Raw genomic sequence first — 23,275 nt, forward strand, 5'->3', positions numbered from 1 at the left:
CACTTGAAAGTGAAAGACTAAAACTGCTGGGTCTAGGCATTTATAGAGCATGGGCCAGGTGTGCTGGGACTATCCTGGGGCCAGCATTACCAAGGGCCCATGGTAATGCTTGATCCAAACCATGGAAATCTGGTACACCAGGCCCACGCTCTTCGAATACTTAGGATAATAAAGGAGTTGGTAGAAAATGAGAAAAGGAACAGGGTAATGGCTTCACCATTGAAAGAAAGAGAGTAACTTTTCCTCTGTGACAGGAGAGAAAGATAAAAGGAAAGAAGAGATATTTTGAGGTGAAGAGAAGGGAGGATGAGGGAACTCACGTTGGGTGACTTGAATTTTTCCTGGAGAATGTAAACTCCTTGAGGTAAGGACTGTTTTTCATTTTGTCATGAATCCTCAGCGTCTAACTCAGCGCCTTTCACCTTGTAAGCATTTAACAAATGTTTTTTTTTCTTTAATTGACATAGAGTGAATTTATCCAGCTCTAAGTTTAGGGGGAGATTAGACAATGTTAATTCAACAAGTATAGAGAGCAAAATCAAATCATGAGTTATAAGGTCATCCAGGCCTCAAAGTGGATATTTTTACCTGTTATTCAGTTTATCTGTATTGATTAGATATACTGACCAATTTCCAGATCTCCCTCTTTGCTTGAAGCTATGTAAATACAGCTTCTGTGTAGCAAGAAATGCTTGTCTACAAATGGGAAATTCTGAAGGGATAGGAAGAAAGTTCCATATTGCTTTCAAGGTAACCCTAGATCCCATGGGGATAGTAAAATGCTTTTCTCATTTTCTAGCACTCATCGAGTCTTAAGGTTACATGGCCAACTTGTCTTTGGGATACTCAGAAACCAATGTGGAAGCTGGGAGGTTTTCAAGAAGGCAGGAATCTTAGAATGATAGATTTTGATCGAGTTAAAAGAGACCTTAGAAGCCATCAACCTTGATTTTGTTGTTGTTGAGTTGTTTCAGTCATGTCCAACCTTCATGACTCCATTTGGGGTTTTCTTGGCAAAGATACTGAAGTGGCTTGCCAGTTTTCTTTATTTTTTAATAGATGAGGAACTGAAGAAATAGGGGTTAAGTGATTTGCTTAGGGTCACACAGCTAGTAAGTATCTGAGGCTAGATTTGACTCAGGTCCTCCTGACTCCAGGGCCTGCCCTGTCTCCACTATACCATTTGGTTTCCCCTAAATATTCATTTTACAGATGAAGAAAATGAGGATCTGAGAGATTTATTAAATTGTCGGGAATACATAACTAGTCATATCTGAGACAGAATCTGAAACCAGCTCTGTCTCTTTCCCAGTCCAGCATTCTATCCACTAGGCCACACTGCCTCTGATCTTTGACAAGCTGAAATTTGGCCTATGTGTGTATACCACGGATCCACTCAATGTGTCTAAAGCATGCTGCCAAACTGCTCATGAATTTTCCAGGAGTGTCACAGAAGATTAGAGAACCGGTGAAGGTGACTAAGTCTTCTTCTGTAGGTAACATGGTAGATCAACTATGACTAGCACCCAGGTGGTAACGCTGGAAGAGAATCCCCTCCCCAGCAGCCCCATGGAATGCACTCCCACAGATTGTGTGTATATTGTTTGGGCCGTTTTTCATATACTCCACAGCTGGGAATTCAAGATGCTATACTTAGGCAAAAGTCCATGAAGGAATTAATTGATATGAGCCAGAAGCTGATTGCCATTTAAATACTCAGCCTCCACCATTGCCAAGTTTCCCTCTTTGCAGAAGGAACTGTGTTTGCCTGCAAACTGGCTCACTCAGGATTGAGCACAAGATGGAATTCAACCTTTAATGTGCTGCAACACCTGCTTGGAAATAAAGGGGCTGTGTGTCTTGTCCTCCCAAGGAGATGACAGCTGACTTCATTACTGTGGAATCTGGCTGAGATAGCTGTGGCTACTCCTCATCCCTCTGAGATAGAGGCCCAGGAGGGAGGTGCCAAAGTGGGCCTGGGTGGCAGGCAGGGGCTCTGCCAGCAACCCATGCTGGGCCGCTTTACTCTAAATCATCCCTCTCCCTCACATGAGTGGAGTTCTCATTACCTTCCATGCATGCTCCCTCCCTGTCCATGAGATAGATGGTAGGAGGACCTGGCCTTTAGAACTCGGGGTAAATGGAGAGCCAGACGTTCTGTGACAGTATCCAGCTTTCTGAATTCGTTTTCCTTCTTGGAGATTCAAGAGTGCCCTACCCAAATGGGACTACAGAGACAAATGAAAATACTCCAGAGATGATCAGGTTAATCACCCATAGAAAACAGGATCCTAAAGGGTGAGAAATCCCTTGCCCCAAAGATATTTATCATATTTAGCAGAGAACTGGCAACACATGGGGAATAGACAGTGGTGAGATGGAAAGAAGGCTAGACTGGGAGACAGGAGGTGCTGCTTAAGTCCCTGCCCTGTTGCTTACTCTTTAGCCCTGACCGTATCCTTCCACTGCTCTGGGCCTCGATGAAGTCTAAAAATACTTGAATAACCCATTGTACTGAGTTGGAGGAGAGAAAGAACTTTGCAAACCTCAAAGGACTTACAGAAATGAGATAACTATTATAACACTAGGACCCTGGGCCACACTAACTCACTTGTTTGGGTCTCAGATTCCTTATCTGTTAAATAAAAGGATGGAAATGGGTGAACTTCAAAGTCCCTTTCAATTTTAACTTTCCAAGGGAAAGGAATAGGAAAGGGCCTGGCTGTGAATGGTCCAAATGAGGAAATCCACTCTAACAATGAGGTAGGCTAGATGCCTTCTGGACAGTTAGCTGACTTGTCCAGGGTCATACAGAATCAGGACTTGAACACAGCTCCTTCTGGCTTCAGGGCCACCCTCTCTTATCAATTGTTCCACATTGCCTATTGTGGGAGTCTAAAAGTGCCAGAATCCTGGAGTCTTTTTTCTGTGATCAGAGATGGATCTGATCTGTTAGCATGTTGCAATAGCTCTATGTTGAGTCTCGTGACTTTCTCCCACCCCAACTGTTACAAACATAAGGCTATGGGACTTCCTCATCATTCTAACTTCCTAGGGTTTACTTGGCAGTCATATTCCTCTGTTTGTAAAGAGATGCTGTCAAAGGTAACTCAAGACCTATCCACCACCACTTGCTTTTACAGAGGATGCGGAGAGGCTTATGTCCTTTCTGTAAAATCCAACCCACTCATTAGTAATCATAAGTTTTAAAGCTTTAAAAAAAATCATGATGGAGTGTGGCTATTCATTTTAAATGCAAAATCTTGAATAGATCAGAGATTTTAATTTTTTTAAATATAGCTGAGTATTTTAATTATGAATGCACTTGCAGCATATTCTCAGCATGCTTCATTATTTATGTTGCCAGTGAAAAAGCTTTTTAATTAAATAGCATGCTGACAATCCATTGTGGAATGTATAGATGTAAGTTTCACTAGCTTTAAAAAGCTAAATCTACGTATGCATATATATGAGACAGATTGGTGAAACCACTCACAGTTATATATACTTTAATCACTATGAAATAGTTGTTTCCTGAATAGATTTAAAACTGGGTTCAAACTTTAGTTTTGAAAGCTAAGTAATATGCCTATGATATAGCTGGCTATTAATATTTAAATTATTCAACTGACTTGAGGCTGCAGTCAATTTATCCTTGAGGTCACTGGTAACCCATATTTCATCATCATTTGACAGGGTTGGTATAGGCCATAAAGACCACCAAGTCCAACTTCCTTGTTTTTCAGATGAAATTAGAGGGAAAAATGACTTATCCAAGATCACTCACTTAGTAAGTGGCAGAGCAGGGATTTGAACTCATGCATGTTCTTTGACTCCAAAACTAGTTTTCTTTCTAGTCAATACTGATTACCAAGAAAGAATGGCAGCTCCACCAGTGGCTAAGTGAAACAATAGCTTGTAAGGTGCTATGAGAATTTATGCATGCTTATTTCAAACGGTTTTGTAATATTCATTGGGTGTTAATGGAGAAGCAAAATCATAACAAATCAAATTTACTGAAGACTTGGCAGCTTAGGTGGTGCTTTCTCCACCACCAAGCTCAGGGTACAAGTACAGGACTTAGTATTCTCATTTTTCAAATAAGGAAATTGAGGTTTGGAGTGGTGAATCAACTTCTCTGAAGTCACATGGCTACTGAGTGACAGAATTAGAATTTTCAAGCTAAGTGTTCTGATCCTCCATACAGGGTCTTTCAAGGCAGCAAGGTAGCCCAGTGGATAGAGCACTGGGTAAAAACTCAAGAAGATCTGGGTTCAAAACCAGCCTCAGACACTTACTAGCCATGTGACCCTGGGCAAGTCACTTAACATCTGTCTGCTTCAATTTCCTCATCTGTAAAATAGTAGTTAACCTCATAGGGTTGTTGTGAGGATCAAATGAGATAATACTTGTAAAGTGCTTAATGCAGAGACTGGCACATGGGCATCTGCTTTCCTTCCTACAGCACTGTGATGATAATGCCACAGAATAACTGGGGCCAGAGTCCTCAGAAGGGAGTTGGAGGGGGGCAGGGTTAAATGTATTCTGAACGAGAGCTGCTTTTTAACATTGTCTTTTAACTGTTCTCCAGGATTAGGTCGAAAGGGAAAACAAGGTTGTTCCAACCAATGTGGACTACACATACACACACCTTGCAATTGTCCTGTGTTTCCTTTCAGCTAAACTCTGACCATGTTATCCTATTCATGTTATTAACCATTTTCCCAGAGTAGCATCAATGGGGGAAAAAATGATTCATGAACATACTGCCCCTGTCATCGTCCTGGATTATGGCTGAGTGAACCGAGACTAGGAGGCAAAGCCACTTGGACAAGATCACATTGGCAGCCAGTGTCGGGCCTAGAACTCCTAACCATCTGACTCCCCTTTCTGTTCTTTGTCTATCGTATGAACAGGGCTGCTCCTTAAATACACATGAGCCAAACTGCCTCTCAAATTGCAGCGATCTACTTTGAGTTCAGATTTGCACAGCATGACATGAATTGGGCTGCAAATTATGCAGAAAACAGCCATCTCATCCATCTGTGATGTCAGAATTTTCAAGTGCAATGTGACCTGTTAGGATCTCGATGAGCTGAAGTATATTGGGTCTGATTCTTATCCTATGTAACATGATGGAAATGCTCCCAGTTGAATTTGGCCCCGTGGGAGAAGGTTAAAAATGATTGAGGTTATAATGTACAGCAGCAGAGCAGTGCCTGAGATAGTCTCTCAAGAGCAGGTTTCCTATCCAAGGGTGCAACCAATTAGGTTTTTAATAGTAGAGTAACTGGGGGAAAAAGAAAACACAGATACACTCATACATAATGGTAAACTGAATTTATTTCCTCTTGGAAAACAATTCCAGTAATCTCCAGGTTCAGACCGCAGAGTAAACATTAATAACAGTAACATACAGGTTAGTTCAACTGATTCAAGAATTTGGCTGTGTGAAATCATTAAGGAAAATTCTGAACATTCAAAGCTTCAAATGGTATCCAGGAAAAAAAAAAGTTTCTTTGACAATCTACATAACAACTATTGCATATATGATAATGCTATCTGTCATATCGCAAGGCTTACAAATATATATATATATATATATATGGGCCTTATTCAGTTGTGGGTTTCTGCTCTGTGAGAAAGTCTCTTCACGGTTTGCAAGAATCTTCAGCAATAAAAAATAGTCTTGGGTTCAATGGTTGAAATACCAAAAAGAGAGAGATTCCAGACTTAAGTATACAGAAAAGGAAGCCCAAACATAGCTCTGATGTAGAAACTCAGTTGTTTTTGATTCCTCTTCCTTGAAAGCAACACTTTCACTTAAGCCTTTTTGCTTGCATTTTTTTTCAAATCTTGCTTGAATAGGGCCCAAGTCCACTCGTCTTTATAAGACCATTTTAGTATCAGACAACATAATACATGTGCAACACTTTATATACAAGTCTATCTGGTACTCAAAAGTTCAAACACATGAACATCCAACAGTTTTGATAATACAAGTCTTATGGTACAATACAAGGTTTCTGAATAATATACATTAACAATGAAGGTTTCGTGCAAAGAGTAAAACATGTTCCCTTTTTGTGCCACAAAAGAAATTGTCCTCAAGAGACGGGCCTTGCACTAACTGCTGTGTTGGGTCATCGTATGATTCTGGAAAAAGAAAAGAGAGAGAGAGAGAAAATTAGAGAGAAAAAAGTATACATTATTTTACTTTAATATAAGAAAAAATCTATTCTGTAATAATAATAAAGATAATAATAGCCAATATTTATATGGCGCCTACTATGTGTCAAGCACTGTGCTAGGTGCTTTACAATGATTATTTTATTTGATCTTTACAACCTCCCTTGGAGGTAGAGGCTATTATCACCCCCCATTTTGTAGATGAGGAAACTGAGGAAATCAGAGGTTAAGTGACTTGTCCAGGGTCACACTGTTAGAAAATGTATGAATCCATATCTGAACTTGGGTTTTTCTAACTCCAAGACCAGCTTTATCCAGTGGACCACCTCACTGACCCATTTTACAAATAGATTTTGGATTTGTTGTTTCTTTCCTTCTTTACCTGTGATTTCACTAATGTAGGGAGGTGGGTTGGAGGGGAGAGAGGGAACAGAGTAGAAGGACTCCTTCCAGTAATGCAAAATGTCCTGCTCTATTACTTTGAATTTGAGACAATTTTCTGCAGGATTTGAGAGATGAAGTAATGTGCTCAAGGTCACCCAGTTAAGTTAGTATGTGCCATAAGAGGCCCGTGAGCATGTTCCTCTTGACTTCAAGGCTGGAACTCCCTTTAGCCACAATAGCATACCATAACAAGCAGCCTTTTACCTTGTATACAGTAGGTACTTTAAAAAGGTAGGTGACTTGTCCAGACACTAGGAAATGCATTCATTTTGTGCAAATGGGAAACTGACTATCGTGTTCCTGAATTGTGACCATTTCCATTAATTAATTAATTTATTTTTTTAAATCTGCTTGATGTAGAGACAGCATGGTACTACAGAAAGAACACTGGCTTTGGAGTCTAAAGACCTGGGTTCAAATCCATCTCTGCTAAATATATTTATTTATATCACTTTGGGCAAGGCACTTCATTTCCACAGGACTCAGTTTTTTCATCTATCAAATGATGAGGTTGGGTTAAATGACCTTTGAAGTACTTTATACCTCCATGTTCTAAATGTTATTTTCAGTTGTTAAGTTGTGTCTGACTCTTTGTGACCCTTCATGGTTTCCTTGGCAAGGATACCTGAGTGGTTTGCCATTGCTTTTCCCAGGGGATTAAGGTAAATAGATGTTAAATGACTTGTCCAAGGTTACAGAACTAGTAAGTGCCTGAGGCTGAATTTGAACTCAGGTCTTCCTGACTCCAGGCCCAGTACTCTATCCTCTGAGCCACCTAGCTGCCTCCTATGCTCTAAATACATTAACACTATTATTTAAGAGCATCCTGAATATCCTATGCAATTTAAATTTCCCCTATCTACTTTTGTTTTAAATCACAGCTCAAGCACCACCTCCTCTAGGAAATGTTTCCTATCTTTCCCTGCCATCCCCACCCCCTCATTCATTGTCTGTCCTGTGAACCCAATCTCAAATGGCCCATCTTTCCCCTTAAAACCTGTCTGCAGTTGTGTATGTTATGTATAGGGAAACATAAGCATGGTATAATGGAAAGACCAGTGGTATCAGAATCAGAAACCAAAGACTAGCTGTGTGATCTTAAAAAAGAATTTACCCTCTATGAGCCTTAGCTTTCCCTGTTTGTAAAATAGAGAAAACAATTCTTGGACTATCTACCTCACAAGGTTATTGTGAGGAAATTGCTCTTTTTTCTTGAACTGCTATAAAAATATGACATATTATGATTTCTGTTGATTATATGCTTTTCTCTCCTATAGTACAGTGTCTGTATTTGGCAGTCAACAATCATTGATTAAGCTGTTACTTCATATGCCACGCACTGTGCTAAGCACTAGGAGTACAAAAAGAATCAAACACTGTCCCTGCTCTCAAGGAGCTCATATCTAATGGGGAGACAACATGGAATACAGGATACATACAGAGTAGTTGGGAGGTAATCTGAGAGAAGACACTAGCGGCGAAGGGGCCTGGGAGAGCTAAGAAGGGGCCAGGTGGTGAAGAGCTTTAACTGCCAGACAGAGGACTTTGATACTGGGGGTGAGGGGGAGTCACTGGAGTTTACTAAGTAGGGGTTGACATGGATAGATCTGTGCTTTAGGAAAATCCCTTTGGCAGCTGAGTGGACCATGGATTGAAAAGAGTAAGCTTACTTAGAGCTAGGGCCACATGGGTTCTAAATATTTATTTCTACAAGCTAAATTCAGTACCAGGCACTTTGTTATTGTTGTTGGGTCATTTCAGTCGTTTCTGACTTTTCAAGACCCCATTTGGGTTTTCTCCGCAAAGACACTGGAGTGGTTTGCCATTTCCTTTTCCAACTCATTTTACAGATGAGGAAACTGAGGCAAACAGGGTTGAAGTGACTTGCCCAGAGTCATACAGCTAGTAAGTGTGTGAGGCTGGATTTAAATTCAGATCTTCCTGACTCTAGGCCTGGTGTTCTATCCATTGCATCATCTAGCTGCCCTTGGTAGCAATTTAATAAATATTGACTAATTATGTAATTTGACTGAATGAAAAGGTTGGGGAAGAAGAGGAATAACTAGCCTCTCTTTTACAACTGAGAGGTGCTTAAATGATAAAATATAGCTCTGGGCCCTGGACTGTATAGTTCTTAAGACAGAGATTTCCCACTAATAATTCTTATCTTCTACCAGGTTAGGGAGTGGTTCAATTCAATTAAACACTTCTTAAGTACCTGTAATATGTAAAGCATTGTGCACATAACAACAAAAACAAATTCCTGATTTCCAGGGGATTACATTCTACTGAGGCCATACTATAGGTCCACAGATAAATATAATATAAGGGAGGGAGTGATAAGGGTAAAGCAGAGAGAAAAGAAGGAAATGCTTCCCCCTCTACACTCAGGAGGATTTATACTGAGAATATTCTGGAGTCTGATGGAGACAGTTAAGATAATAGTTCTTACCATTCTCATAACCCTCAGACACAATGATCAGGTAATAGGGACCAGGGTTTAGAAAGCAAGGTGAGCCACTGGATAGTGAATTAGATATAGAAAAACACAGAACAACAAAATCAACCTTGTCACACTTGCTGTGCCATGGGAGTATGTGATTTTTAAGCTACAACATTCATGTGATCACTGGGCCAAAAACTAGAAAGGATTGTTTGATACCACCACCATTTTGCAGATGAAGAAATGTGGGCAGGTAGTAACTGATCCAGAACTAAAACCAGGTTCTCCAATTCTACATGTAGTTCTCTTTCTCCAACACCACATGGCCTCCTAGATGCCCAAACATGCCCCTTAATCAATGGTCCTTCAAAAAGACTACTGAAGGTCTTTCTTTCAAAACCAACTTCCCAGCTTGACTTCCTTGCTTCTGTTAGTGACATCATTAACCATGTTATTACCCATGTTGAAGATTCTGGTGTTACCATTTTATTTTTCTATTTCCCTCTTCACTTCTCTCTACAATCTCTTTTGATTCTGTTATCTTTTCTCTAATGCCAGCACTGATAGCCTGTAGCCTGTCCAGTCACTCACCATCACCTGCCACTATTTTAATCACCCCTTCCCCAGTCTTATTGCCTCTATTCTTTCTTCCTTCCAATTCATCCTTTAGAACACTTTGAGATTCCTTACGCATGGCTCCCTACTGCCTACAAGGTAAAGTTGAAATTTCTTGACCTTTTAATCAAGGCTCTCCATAATTTGGTATCACTCTTCCTTTCCAACCTTATCTCAGACTACTCCCCTCAATGTGCAATATGATAGAGGTAAACTGGACTACTCATACAATATTCTTCTTCTCTGGGCCTTTACTCACACTGCTCCCTGTGCCAAAATGTGCTCCTTTCTCTCTCCATCTCTACTCTAATAATATCAACTATTTGAGGTCTTATGTACTTAAGTATAATTTCATATTGTAGTTATTTATTCATATTGTAGTTATTCAAAGGGATTTCCGAACTAGATTGTAAGTTCCCTGAAGGCAGAGCTCATGATTTATTGAATCCCTTTATCTACTATAGCAGCTAGCATGATGTTTTGCACACAACAGTATTTAAGAAATACTTGCTAAACATGAACTATTCTTTCCACTCACATGTAAAAACAAACAAGTTAAAAAAAAAACAACAATAATACCCAAGGGTATTTAATCCTTAAATGCTTAATCATTATCCCTCTAAAACCAATGAATTCTTGAGAACTCATTCTTGTGAAATAATCAGATTTTTAATAATATTTTACTTGGGCAGGTTCTAAAAACTGGGCTATACCTCAAAATACAGAGGCATAACTTTTGTGATATTTTCTTCCTCTACTAGACAATAAGCTCCTTGATGGCAGAATATATTTTGTTATTGCATTTGTATCTCTAGTAGCCAGCATGGCTCCTGGGACACACTAGGCACTAAATAAATTCCTGTTAGAGGGAATGAGACTGAATTGAATCCTTCAGGGAGACAAGCATGGTAAATTGGAAAGAAGACTAGATTTGGAATTAGGAGACTTGGCTTCAAATCCCAGCCCTGTCCCTTACTAACATGTGGCCAAGCCACTCAATTTTGTTATACGTAAAATTTATCGGTTGGAACAGAACGGTCTAAGATACTCTCCAACTCTAAATCTATAATCTTCTGATCCGACAGAGGGATTTTAAGATAAAAAAAAAAAATACAAACACATAGAAAATCAGTGTGAAAGAATTGGGACTCAATACCTAGAGTAATGGGGGAAGCTAGGTAGTGCAGTGAGTGCCAGGCCTAGAGTCTTTCTGAGTTCAAATCTGGCCTCAGACACATACTAGCTGTGACCCTGGGCAAGTCATTTCACCCTGTTCGCCTTAGTTTCATCATCTGTAAAATGAGCAAGAGAAGGAAATGGCAAACCACTCCAGTATCTTTGCCAAGAAAATCCCAAACGGGGTCCTGAATAGTCAGATACGACTGAAATGACTGAACAAGAGAAATAATATATTATGGAAAAAGGTATTTCTCCACAGTGAAAGGGACAGATTTTATGTCAGTTCCACATTCAGAGTGAAAAGGAATATGTTTTAACGTACGGCTTTTTGAATATTACAATGTTCTCATGCCTTTGAAGGATACTTCAAATTTAATAGTACTCTAGGGGTTAAGAAGAAAATTGCAGGCATTCTTCTCCAGATTTTTTAATATGCAATCATTTCATAGGATTGCAGGTCTAGGGCAGAAAGATATCACAGTGGTCATATTGTCCAATTCCATAATTTACAGTTGAGGAAACTGAGGCCCAGAAGTGCTAAGTGATTTTGCTCAAGATCACACAGAAAGTAAGCGTCAGAGGCAAGATTTGATCCCAGGTCTTCTAACTTCAGTCAGTATCCTCCCTATTGCATCACAAATCCTTTAAAATTATAGAAGAGGAATTGCTCATATTGGTTAACCAGAGCTAATGCTTAGGTCAAAAGGTCATAGAGTTTTGAGTCAGAAATAAACTTAGAAACTATCTAGTCAACCTAATTTTACAGATAAGGAAACTGAGGCCCAGTGATAGGGAAGTTACTTTTCCTAGACCACATATGCAGTAAGGAGAAGAGTTGGAATTAAAATTCATCTCTGAATTAATGCTTAATAGTGGAATCATCCAGCCAAATGGTGCAATGAATAAAGTGCTGGTCTTAGAGTCAGAGAAGACTCATCTTCCTGAGTTTAATCCAGCCTCAGACACTTACTAACTGTGTGACCCTGGGGAAGTCACTTAACCCTATTTGTCTCAGTCTCCTCATCTGTAAAAAGAGCTGGAAAAGGAAATGGCAAACCACTCCAGTATCTCTGCCAAGGAAACCCCAAATGGGGTCAGGAAGAGTCAGATACAACTGAAAAACAACTGAACAAAAGTAGAATCATATATCTGATATGATTGAGTTATACCATGATACGGAGAGATTAGGGTCTAGATCCAATCTTACTCTAGTAACAATCACATACTTCAGTATGTTAATCACAGATTACTACTCTAATAAGGAGTCAAAGTTTTCATAGTGATGTAGAGATAGGCCGGTTTGTTAATGAATGCCTGTGAGCTAGATGTTGTGATATGGATGATGCAATGTGAGAGAACCACCTTCTCAATAAATAACTCAAGCTTTCATAAACAACTAAAACATAAGCACTCCTTAACATGAGGAAGTTGACATTATAAAATAAAATTAATGAATAGCCATGCTGGAACAGAGATATACACACATGGTTTCCATGTATATCCTTCCATATTGCCACCACATCTATCCCATAAAGCAAGTAGAAGAAACTTAAGTACTGATTAAACATGCAAATTATTTAATCATTTGGAGAGATGTCAGTGAGAAAAGAGGGTAGATAAAAAGTCAGACCTGAAAAGTTCCTTCAAAATGGGAGTTAAAGTATGGCTACGTTCCCCACTCTCAATGCAATGTCATGTCCAGTCTTAGTGCAGTGACCCATGGAAAATCTTTCAGGCACTGGGCAAAGTGACAACAGTACTAGATTAGGAGTTCATGGATCCATATTTGAATCTTGGCTCTGCTACTTATTAACTGTGTGACCTCCAGCAAGTCACTCAACCCTCCAGGCCTCAATTTCTATACCGATTAGAAGGAGGAGGCTGGATTAGAAGACCTTTGATGTCCTTTCTAGTTATATATCTATGTCTCATGGGAATTTCTGGGTTTTGAAGGTCATTTCTACACTATGTGGAGGCGCAAAAAGAAGCTTGGTATCAGCCTCCAACTTGGCATCACAAAAACAGATAATTCCAAAGAAATGGATGATAAAGATAAAAGAAGGAAACAGGTGAGGTCAGAAACATAGGGAGTAGGAGTGGGGATGGGACATAGGAAGGGAGGAGGGAAGAGAAAAAACATGGGTTTCACTTGCTCTAGCTACTATACTCATCTCACTACCACCAATCATTCCAAAGATGTTGGAGGCATATGTGCCTAGTAGAGAAAGTAGAATAACTCTGGACAGGCCATCAAAGAGCAGCCTTCTCAGTTTAGTGATTTTTGGCTCTTCGGGTTCTGAGGAAACCACCACATTGGTTGCTACAGAACAAAGCAGTGGGTAATCTCACCAATTTTACACAGCTATTCACAGTCCCCAAAGCACTTTAATGCAATGACAGGTTAGGAGAGAGAGAGAGAGAGGAAAAAAAAAAAGTCTGTTCCAATGAAGGGAAAGAATGTTTTACATAATCGAGAAGTACATCAGTGTAACATCGACAGAGATGGGGGGGGGTTAGCATAGAAAAGGAAGTAGGAAGAGGAGATCTTCTGTAATCCCACAGAGAGCCATATTCAATGTGGCAAAAAGCCATCCACTAGAGACCCCATGTCTAAGTAACTGAAAATTGCAAACCATTAATCCCAGTTATGAACAGTTGTTTTTCAAGGTGTGGGGAGGGGGTGCTAAAAAAGAATCAAACCCACAACTCACCTTCAAAAGAAGATCCATTTAAAGATTATGTTTTAATGGCAGAAAGTTTCAAAAACACTTTCTCCTATAAAGGTGCTAACACCCCATTTGGAAGAATCTGCTTTATTGTTTTTGCTGTTAAGTGTGAAGTTCAGCTCAAAAAAGCTAAAGACAGCTGAGGAGCACAAAACATTCTTTGTATCACAATGTATTTCATTTTCAACATGAGATCCAGGTGTTTTTTTAATGAAGCTCAAATTTCTCTTTCATACTTGGCACTGCAACAGATGACTAATTCAGACTCTTTCTGAAATCTGACCACATCTAACAGTGAAATTGTTTATTTCTACTTAAAACGCAAACCAGAATACACATACATGTTTGCATGAATTTTTGAAATATGAACAAAGTAGCCCATCTTTCTACTGTAAATGTCCACTCTGGTGCTTCTACTTTCATACAACCTATATGTGGAATTTGCTATAGTATGTTGTACTATTTTAAGCCTTGGATCTCCCAAACCCAGCCAGCATTGCATGGATGCAGAAGTCTGGGTAATACAACTTCTAAGGGTTGACAAGCTTAGTTAGACTCTTATCTCCTCTAACACTATGTTCTTAGATTGCCCCTTAGAAGGCTCCTGATATGGGTTAGTGTCTTGTCTAGATTGGCATCCTGTCCACAAAATGGCAAGGAAAAATAACAGACAGAACAATATCTAGACATTTTGTCACCTGAATAAAATGCATCTCAGGCCAGTAGCATAAAACAAAGCCTTATCTGGGTTAAGTATCCTGAAGGCCAGGACACACAAAACTACCTTATATCATCTTTGTAACTCCTAGTATGGAAATCATACAAGAAGTAATTAAATAATTACTGAGAGGTAATGTGGTTTAGTAGATAGAAAGCTGGCCCCAGAGTCAAGAAGACCTGAATTCAAGTTCTGACTTGAACACATATTGACTGTGGTGCTCTAGATAAAGTACTTAACTTCTAACACCCAAGTAATCCTCTAAGCCTACAAATTTCAGAGTAGGTGCATATGTTCATTGATCGATGTGTTTTCATTGGCCAGAATTCCTTACATTGATTAAATCACAGATCTGCACGTGCGCACGTACACACACACACACACACACACACACACGCACACACACCATTGGGGGAAAAAACACCATTAATTCAGTTGTGTGGAAGGGAGAATCAGTTACTACTGTGGCTTCTAGCAATTGAAGGAGTTCACATGTTATATTTTTACTCTCTCTAAATTTTGATGCCCTGGGGCAAGGCTCTAGTTAGCCTATCCTAGTTATGGCTCAAATAATAGTAACTACATTAATATTATATTCATTATATTAATATTTTAAAAAGTAGCCTTTGAAGGTTAAGTTCTAAAAAGGCTTTTTGGTTTGAGATGGTACTCATTTGGTGGTAGGTAAGGGAGAGGGTGTGACCTCTGTGCATTTATAGACAAAAAACCCCCAAAACAAAACAGATACCCTTTTAAAGCAAAGCAAAAATAAGCAGCATGATTTATAAAAAAATAAATGAATGAAACTACTCCAAATAAGCAACCCACTAATTCACTATCCCATTAGTGCTCCGATTCAAGGTGTAGTTGCATTCAATTCGAATCAGATGTTCTTAAACCAGATGAAATAGAAGGCAATTGTACCTCTGAAACAATGCAATGAGGGAACAAATAAAGAAATACCTAGATTAAATGTGGATGCTCCTTTCAACAGATGGTGACAGCACCCCAGCAGCATGTTATTTTTTCTTGAGTTGAAGAACACAAACATCAGTAATCAATCATCACTGATTAACTCATTATGTTACACTCTGTATTATCATTTGTGTAGGATCTGTAAACATTATGGATAATCTTTATGCTTTTATTTTTCTAAAAGCATATTACAGTGCACACACAGTCGGCAAGCTGTAAAACAGGATTCTACATTACCATCAACCTTTAAGCACCACTGCTTTTTTTTTTTTTTTTAAACAAAAGCAATTGGTTTCCAACAGGCTGGATAATAAGTCTTTTGACCTGCATTCTTCTTTGACCCATTAAGGTCACCCCTGTGCTCGGGCATATAGCTGACTTAGGAAATGCCTGCAAGTCCTGCATTTCATCTCCTGCCCACTCAAAATAAAGCTTTCTTTAAATGTGTCTGTACGGGTCCCGGAAGGCCAGGGAGGCATCCCTGTAGTGGGCAATGGAGGGACAGAAGCTTCTGCCTTTATTAATGAATGCAGACCATTATGAGTCTGGCTGGCTCCTGCACTGTTCCCAGAAGCATATACTGTACGTGACTTAAAATGCTAGAATATTGACACAAAGCGAGCTGGGCACCCCTAAGGAAAATTACTCCTTGGATATAATGTAGGCTCGTAACAGCTATTAGAGTACAAAATAAAACCCTCCGGGATCAAACTGACATATACCGCATTCTACCTAGTTCTCAAACATTAGAAGAATTTCTTTGTGAAGGCATTCTCAAGGACAGCATTAAACTGACTTTTGTAGCAATCTGCAACAGCTTTTTTGGCTTACAGCTTTTAGTACTAAATCTCTGGTTTGAATCAATATAAGTACTATATCTTCTGCATTAATCAATACATTTAGTTCAATACATGTTCTATTAAATTATACTTTCTAATCAAGATTTTCTATATCTCCACCCCCTACCCCTTTTATTCCAAACTTCTTTCCTAGCATAATAGTTTTCTAACTGTCTGCAGCTAATGGTGACAGGACACAAAGTTTTTCCTGAGTTGGGGAAGAAATTGTCATGAAATCAAGTGTGGCCTTTAAAAACTTTAATAAGGTTGTTGGGATTTCAGTGAAATCATTTATTGGTTTTCAAAGCCCACAGAATCTCAAAACTACTCACCACTTTGGGTTAGTTAAAGGTGAATTGTTCCAGGCTCTGGCATTACCACTTAGGGATGTTGTGAAAATAACATTCAATGGTATTGAAAAAACAATCTACAAATGTGAGAGCAATGGCTGAATACCACTTGGATACTCTTCAACCTCTAATCTCTAGAAACTATGGCATATGTAGCACAAGACTATGGAATCTTGGGAGAGTCCACTCTGTTCTATAGATCCATTGAGGGCTCTCTACTCACTCTCAATGGTGCTGCCATATTGTATTAGAAACTTAGATGTGTATTCAATTGAGATACATAGATGGATGTTATCAGGGAAAAGATTCCTGAAGAGACAAATGTGACACAGTTATCTGATGTGCTCTTGGAATATCAAAAGCACCTGGATGAGGACGATTTTTGAGAGGCAGGGAAGTTGCCTGGAAACTTCCACTTAACCAGAGATTTAGCAGGAAGAGGTTCTATTCTTCTGTTTTGACACTGCAATGACATTTTAGAAACTCATCTTGCCATTGAATTCTTTTGCCACTGTCTTTAAAGCCAAAAATGTTGCATTTATGATCATGTTTGCACTGACAGAATTCCCTTCTTATTTTTTCATGTAGTAATGTCATTACCATGAATTTAGGGGAGACACTGATACATTTTCTTTTGACATTTAACAGTTCACATGGGCTTGAGCTGACATCTCAAAATATCTGTCGGATGATACACATTCAAGTGAAGGGTGAAAAGGAATCACCAGAAAAAAAAATTATCAAACAATACAAGAAATTAAGGACAGAAAAAGACTATTAGATTATCCAGTCTGTCTCCCTGCTAGTACAGAATTGTTCCTTGAAGTCTACTCTCCAGCCCAGTTTTAAATGACTGGCAGCAGCCCTTCTGTCACCTCCCCTGGGAAACTATTCCACATTCTAATAAGCCTCACTGGAAAACAAAATTCTGTTCCCTTAAGATCCATTTTAAATTACCTAGATAACAGGGTTAGAAAAGAAGACCTATTGGGTCATCTGGCGTGGGTCTAAGCCAAGTAAAATCATATACGTAAAAGTTGCTGTTCAGAGGAACTGGTTATATTTCAGAGCCCAAAGGGAGCCTATGCCTTCCACGATGTGGATACCCTGAGCGATTGAGAATTTGAGTCCTATGTAAGTTAGTCCAGGAAAGAGTCAACTAAGGCAGGTTCCAACTTTGCTCCCTCTACAAATGTTACCCAAAATGACATCACTTAATTTCCAAGTTCTAGACATGAGTTTTGGAGGGTGTTTTATAGTAGGGTGAGGAAAAAATACCAAAAATCAAACCTGTGATTTCATAGGCATAGGTGACTTCTGATGGGGAAACTTCCTCTAGCAGCACAGAATCATACCTGTATTGAAACCTCTAGCCTTAGAGAGATGCCAAGAGCATGTAGAAGTTAAGTGGCTTGCCCAGAGTTAAAGTCAGCATATATCTGAGGTGAGACTTGAACCCATGTTTTCCTGACTATAAGGTTGACTCTCTTTCTACTATGTCATGTGACCAAATGAGGAGAACAAAATAACCAAGTTTAGAGATCAGGTGGGTTCTACTGGATTTGAGAGGTGCCAGGGGAGTTGAGATGAGTGGCTTTATTGGTGCTGAAAAGCTGTACCTATAGGCAAAGGGATGCTAGGGTGTGGGTTTGGTGTATTTGACTTATTATGTAGCTGATATAAAACCAAACAAACAAACCTAAATTGGGAAGGGAACATGAGCATAATGAATATGGATTGTAGTGAAAAGATACATTGTTCTGACATTCATGGCCCTCCAGTGTTTGGCCCCAATATATCTTTTAACCCCAATCTCTCATTACTCCCCTTTTATGTTCCCTACAGGCTAACCAAAGTTTTCTATTCACTCATCCCCATCTCCACACTGTGGTCTACAACCTCCATACCTCTGCCTGGATTGCTTTTCTCCTTCCTTTTCACCAGTTTCATTCTCATCCTTCAAGGTACAAGTTAGATCCTACTTCTTACACATTTTCTAGTCCATCCTATCAGTGCTTCCTTACTTTTCTGAACTAATATAGCACTTTGTACCCTACCCACTGTACTCAGGTTCTGCCTCGGCCAACAGCATCCCTTTTATATGAGTCTCATCTGCTCTACCAGAACATAAACTCTGTCCTCTTCTCCTTCTTCTTTTTCTTCTCCTCCTCCTCCTTCACAGTTACCACAGTATTTTGAAAACAGTAGGCACTAAATAAATGTTACATGGATGGCTGATTAGCTGTTGTCGATTTAGTCTCCAAAGACAGGAGTGCTAAATAACTAAAACCAACAGTGGTTGGTCAGTCAATCTTTAAGGAAATGAAACAATATCAGAATGGCCTGCATTCCTTCTCCATACCCTTACATGTTATTTTTGGATCCACTATTTGTTGGTTTTTTTGGGGGGGGTGGGGGAATGGGGGTGATGTGTTTAGTCATGGCCCCGAGAACTACTGCAAAACCTTTTGGATAGAGCATTTTTGGGAAGGATATAATACAAGGGCAGTTAGATTTATGCCCATCTGTAGATTAGTTTAATCCTCTCAAACATTTTCATTTTATAACAAAATGGCAACTTTTTAATAAGCCAGATTTGATATATTAAAAGTAGAATTGAGGAGTGTGGAATCACAGGCATATACAGTACTGCAAGGGACCGCTGAAGTCATAGAGTTAAATTCTGTCAATTTGCAGATGAACAAATCGAGGCCCAGAGAGGTAGCCTTGCCCAAGGTCACCCAGGTAGAAGTGGCAGACCCCGAATTCAAACCCAGGTCCTTGATTCCAAAATCCAACAGTCTTTTACCTAAGCCAGAATTACCTTAAAATTTTAGACTTGGGTGAAAATATCACATATTAAACTGGAAACTGAGGTTTCACTTAGGGAAATAAACATGTATTTTGAGGAAAGTAAGTGGCATAATGGATTTAATGCTAGACTTGGAGTCAAAACAGAGTTCAAATCCTTCCTCAGATACTTAGTAGTTGTGTGTACCTAGAAAAGTCATTAAATCTCTCTGTGCCTCAGTTTCTTCAATGATGAAATGACCTCAAAGGTCATTTCTAGCTGTAGATCTATGATCCTCTGAAGTGATATAGAAAAATTCCTTGTCTGCTTCACCTGGGAATGCCAACAATTTATTTTTAAGTAATAAGTTAAAATAATAATACAATTATAATAATCATACAATTGCTGTGGAGCTGGGGAGGAACTTTGGTATCATTTTGTTCAATCTCCTCATTTTAGAGGTGAGGAAACTGAGGTCTGGAGGGGTATGCTTACTCACCCAAGGTCACACAACTAAGTAGTATCAAATCCTGGATGAAAATTCAGGTCTATTGCCTCCTGAGCTGGAGAGCTTTCCATGACACCAACAATTGTGGAAAACCTTCCATGGTTGTCAGCACAGTAATGAATAGCAACAGAATCTGATGGTCTTTACTGGCTCATGGATTATGCAAATGAGTATTCAGACACTTTCGCAATAACTAATTATTTAATTAATGCCGGTTGGTAGAGTATCTGTACTGTGCTAAGAAAGTAAGCAAATGTGCAAAATGGGGAGATGCTGTAAAAGTGTCACAGTGGAAAGAGGGCTGTGTTAAGTGTAGTAATAGTTTTACTTCTTTTAGTAACATAAGTAAAGGCAGTAGTAAACTTTGAGGCAGATGCTGCCCTGTCTCTGTATGAGAAGCATTTTGCATACTATCCTAGTCTTGAAGTGTGCTATTTACAGATCTGTAACTAGGGCAAGGCAATCAGGCCTTTGCTCCTGGGTGCTGGATTTAGAGGACACTGAGAGCACTTGGCAGTTCTTCAGAAGCAAAGAAACAAGAGCTTCAAACCTAATTAGCAAGAATAATTAGGGAAGATAGGAAGCTACCAGGTGTCAGGTTGGGGTGAGCTCCTTCACCACTTTTTTTGTTTCCCTTCTTCTCACTCTCTCCATCAACATGAGTTGAGGACTCAGCTAACATTTCTGGCTTCAGGCATATTTTGTGGTACTCGCCCTGCTTACAAAATTGTTAGCAACACCAGAGTCCATTAAACTGGGTTAAAATAATATTCTAAGTAGGAAAAAAAAAGACTACTTGCTGCCATTTAGAAACCCATTCAAAGAGAAACATTTAATGGGGGCATTTTTTGTTTGTTTTAACGAAAGTAGCGAAATGAATTATTGTACATCTGCGAGTGTTCATTTTCAGTGACCAGTCAACAGAACCCAAAAGCTAACCTGTCCAAAGGGGCACAAGGCAAACTAGGAGCTGGATTCTAAACCAGTTGCATAGATGAATAATATAGGAGAGTAGAGGAATAGAGGAGAGGGGAAGGCTTTGATAGGAAATGCTATCTAATAAGATATTCAGGGATTAAGTCAGCATTTTACACACAGATGTGTTCATGTGCCAGTTGTTGTGATGCTTTAATTTTTCCCCCTGTAATGTTTAATTTATCACACTGGTGCTTTCTAAACTAGAACATCTGTAAACAAGGTTAAGAATGACCTCCTTACAATTTTACATCCATGAGTAGTGCCCCCTTCTTCGTGCTCAAATTTTAGATACCTTAAAGATAAATAAAACTGTGCAAGGAACAGAATAAAAAATCTTGTCTGACAAGGCAATTTGTTCATCTTATGCGAATACAAATTTCCTCTCTGTCAAGCTCCGAGTACACAGAACTGACTGACTCCTGGTGCTCCAGCCATGTTCAGACAGTCTCCTCTATCGTCAAACCCAATTAAACAAACTCCTGCTAAATATTTAACAGCCTCGTGTAGTAATTAGTGACAAATAATGGAAGCTTAAATTGATAATTGGTCAGGAATGTCCTATTGAAAATGCTCCATATTTTCTGTTCCTCCCAGTTCTCTTAGACTGTGAATCCCTGCAGGTCTCTATTAGTGGGTCTAGCTATTGAGATGAGCCAAAAAAGTCCCACTCCCAGATGCATGCTTTTTAGGCAGGTGGGTGTTTGTGTGCCTGTCACTTAGACACATACTCGGACCTCCAATACCTAAGGCACATCTATCATGCCCTTTGAATATGAAGTCAGAGTACTGAACTTCTGGAGCATGGAAGACATTGATTTAAAAACTGACCGGTGGGCTTAGGGTTTAAACTCTTGTCCAGTGGATCCAAAAGGTCATCCCATTAAAATGGGGAAAGCACAAGGCGTTGTAATTTATATGCAAAGGGCAACCTTTAAAGGAAGAAAAAAAAAAGACTCCTTCCAGTTTTCCATAGTCCTGTGGACAAGGATTCCTTTAAACAAAATTACTGGTGGTCATGAAAAATGGTTCCTTAAGAATGTGTAAGAAGTGTACCATATTAGTATTTTTTCTGTCAGAAGCACTGCCCTACACTCTGGGAAGAAAACTCACATTAGAAATTAGTAAAACAAGTTATAAGTCATCAATGAAGCACCTGCCTAAAAGTTCATTGACTTTAGGGAAGGTAAACAAAAAGGAATCCTGAGATTCAATATATCCTCTGCTCAGACGCGTGCAAATGGAGGAGCCTACAGCTCTGTGTATGTGCTCATGGACTTCTCTGCCTGACAAGAGAAAATGTGTACTCCCAAGAGGGAGAAATACATGCATGGGTTTTACAGGCAAAAAACTTTGTTGGGAGGTTCACTAGGAGGATAACATCGACAGCACCTTGATTCTTCTGCCCCTCCAGAGATACATTTCTCCACAGATTAGTCTTTAACCCAATACAATGCAATCTTGCTGACAGATTCTGTTTTAAACCCAAAGAAACTGCCTCCAACAAACTGTAAATAACTTACGTTTCTGCTCTTATTTGGCCACTCCCTATCAAACCACAAGTGCTGATTTTGGAGATGTGGCAAAAGAATGTTCTTTTCGAGCCTGTTTTCTCCTTGACTAAAGGGGTTTCTCTTTCTTTTCCTGGATAAACTTCTTTTTTCACCTTGACCTTGCCTGTTCATTATCGGGCTCCCACACACACAGAAGAAAAGGAAGCAGAAGGCAAAGTTCCTTGAGTTAGCCCTTGTTTATCTGTCCTTCTTGTCCTTTATTGAACCTTGTCACGTCAAAAAGTGTGACAATATAGTCTATACTCTTGTCCTTCTCCCTACCTCCACAATTTTCCTCCAATCTCATTTTTTACCTAGGTCATAAAGAGCTATGTACCCCTCCTGCACTTTCTTCTCCTCTTCTCTTCACTGACCTGATTTCAACCTTATGAGGCTGGGTTTTGACCTGTATCTCTGGTGACTTTCCCTTCTGGTCTTTGTGGTAGATCCCCTTCACTCTTTCATTTCTTTGGGCAAGTAGAGTATTAAAAAGCTCATGATCATTGAAGTAGAGAGAGTGGTTCAGTGATCTTCTCCCTTTACAGAGACTGGTTCCCCTTACACCCCATCCCCATCCCAAGAGACTCAGAGGCATCTGAAAGATAGCACTTTCATTCCTCAAATAAAGATGTGCTGTAGCTATGGTGAGACTAATCTATAACCCTCACATTCTTATATAATTTGCTACTCCAAGTTAATTTTAATTCATTACAATAAAGCAACATAATTAAAAAAACTCTTTAAAGTGAAGTATTTAACTTGATCCTGGAAGAAAGGCAGAATCTTGACTAGCAGAGGGCAAGGCAGCCTGCCGCGGTGCATACTCATGCACATTCAAAGGTAAGCTATAAACAAGTACACACAGCCATGTTGCCATGTATAAAGGGGCAGGCAACAGGAGGCCTGATTCTAATCAGTCCTCAAAGGAACCTGCCATACAGAAGTGGCACTTATTCTAATTTAAAGCCCT

The 23,275-nt window shown here is 39.4% G+C and overlaps 1 protein-coding gene across 5 annotated transcripts in view; it reads right to left on the reverse strand.

Moving 5' to 3' along the window:
* Positions 1-5,369: 5,369 nt before the first annotated feature.
* The window catches only part of LOC114053706 (zinc finger protein 521), a 343,123-nt gene continuing 325,217 nt past the window's right edge, over positions 5,370-23,275 (reverse strand). For all 5 annotated transcript variants that reach the window (XM_027876836.1, XM_027876835.1, XM_027876832.1 and 2 more), the window contains one exon: positions 5,370-6,156. In XM_027876836.1, the coding sequence (XP_027732637.1) occupies positions 6,127-6,156 (30 nt within the window). In that variant the 3' untranslated portion in view covers positions 5,370-6,126. The remainder of the gene's footprint in view (positions 6,157-23,275) is intronic.

The sequence above is a fragment of the Vombatus ursinus genome, unplaced genomic scaffold (assembly GCF_900497805.2).
Source record: "Vombatus ursinus unplaced genomic scaffold, bare-nosed wombat genome assembly UNPS02014812.1, whole genome shotgun sequence".
Taxonomy (NCBI): Eukaryota; Metazoa; Chordata; class Mammalia; order Diprotodontia; family Vombatidae; genus Vombatus; species Vombatus ursinus.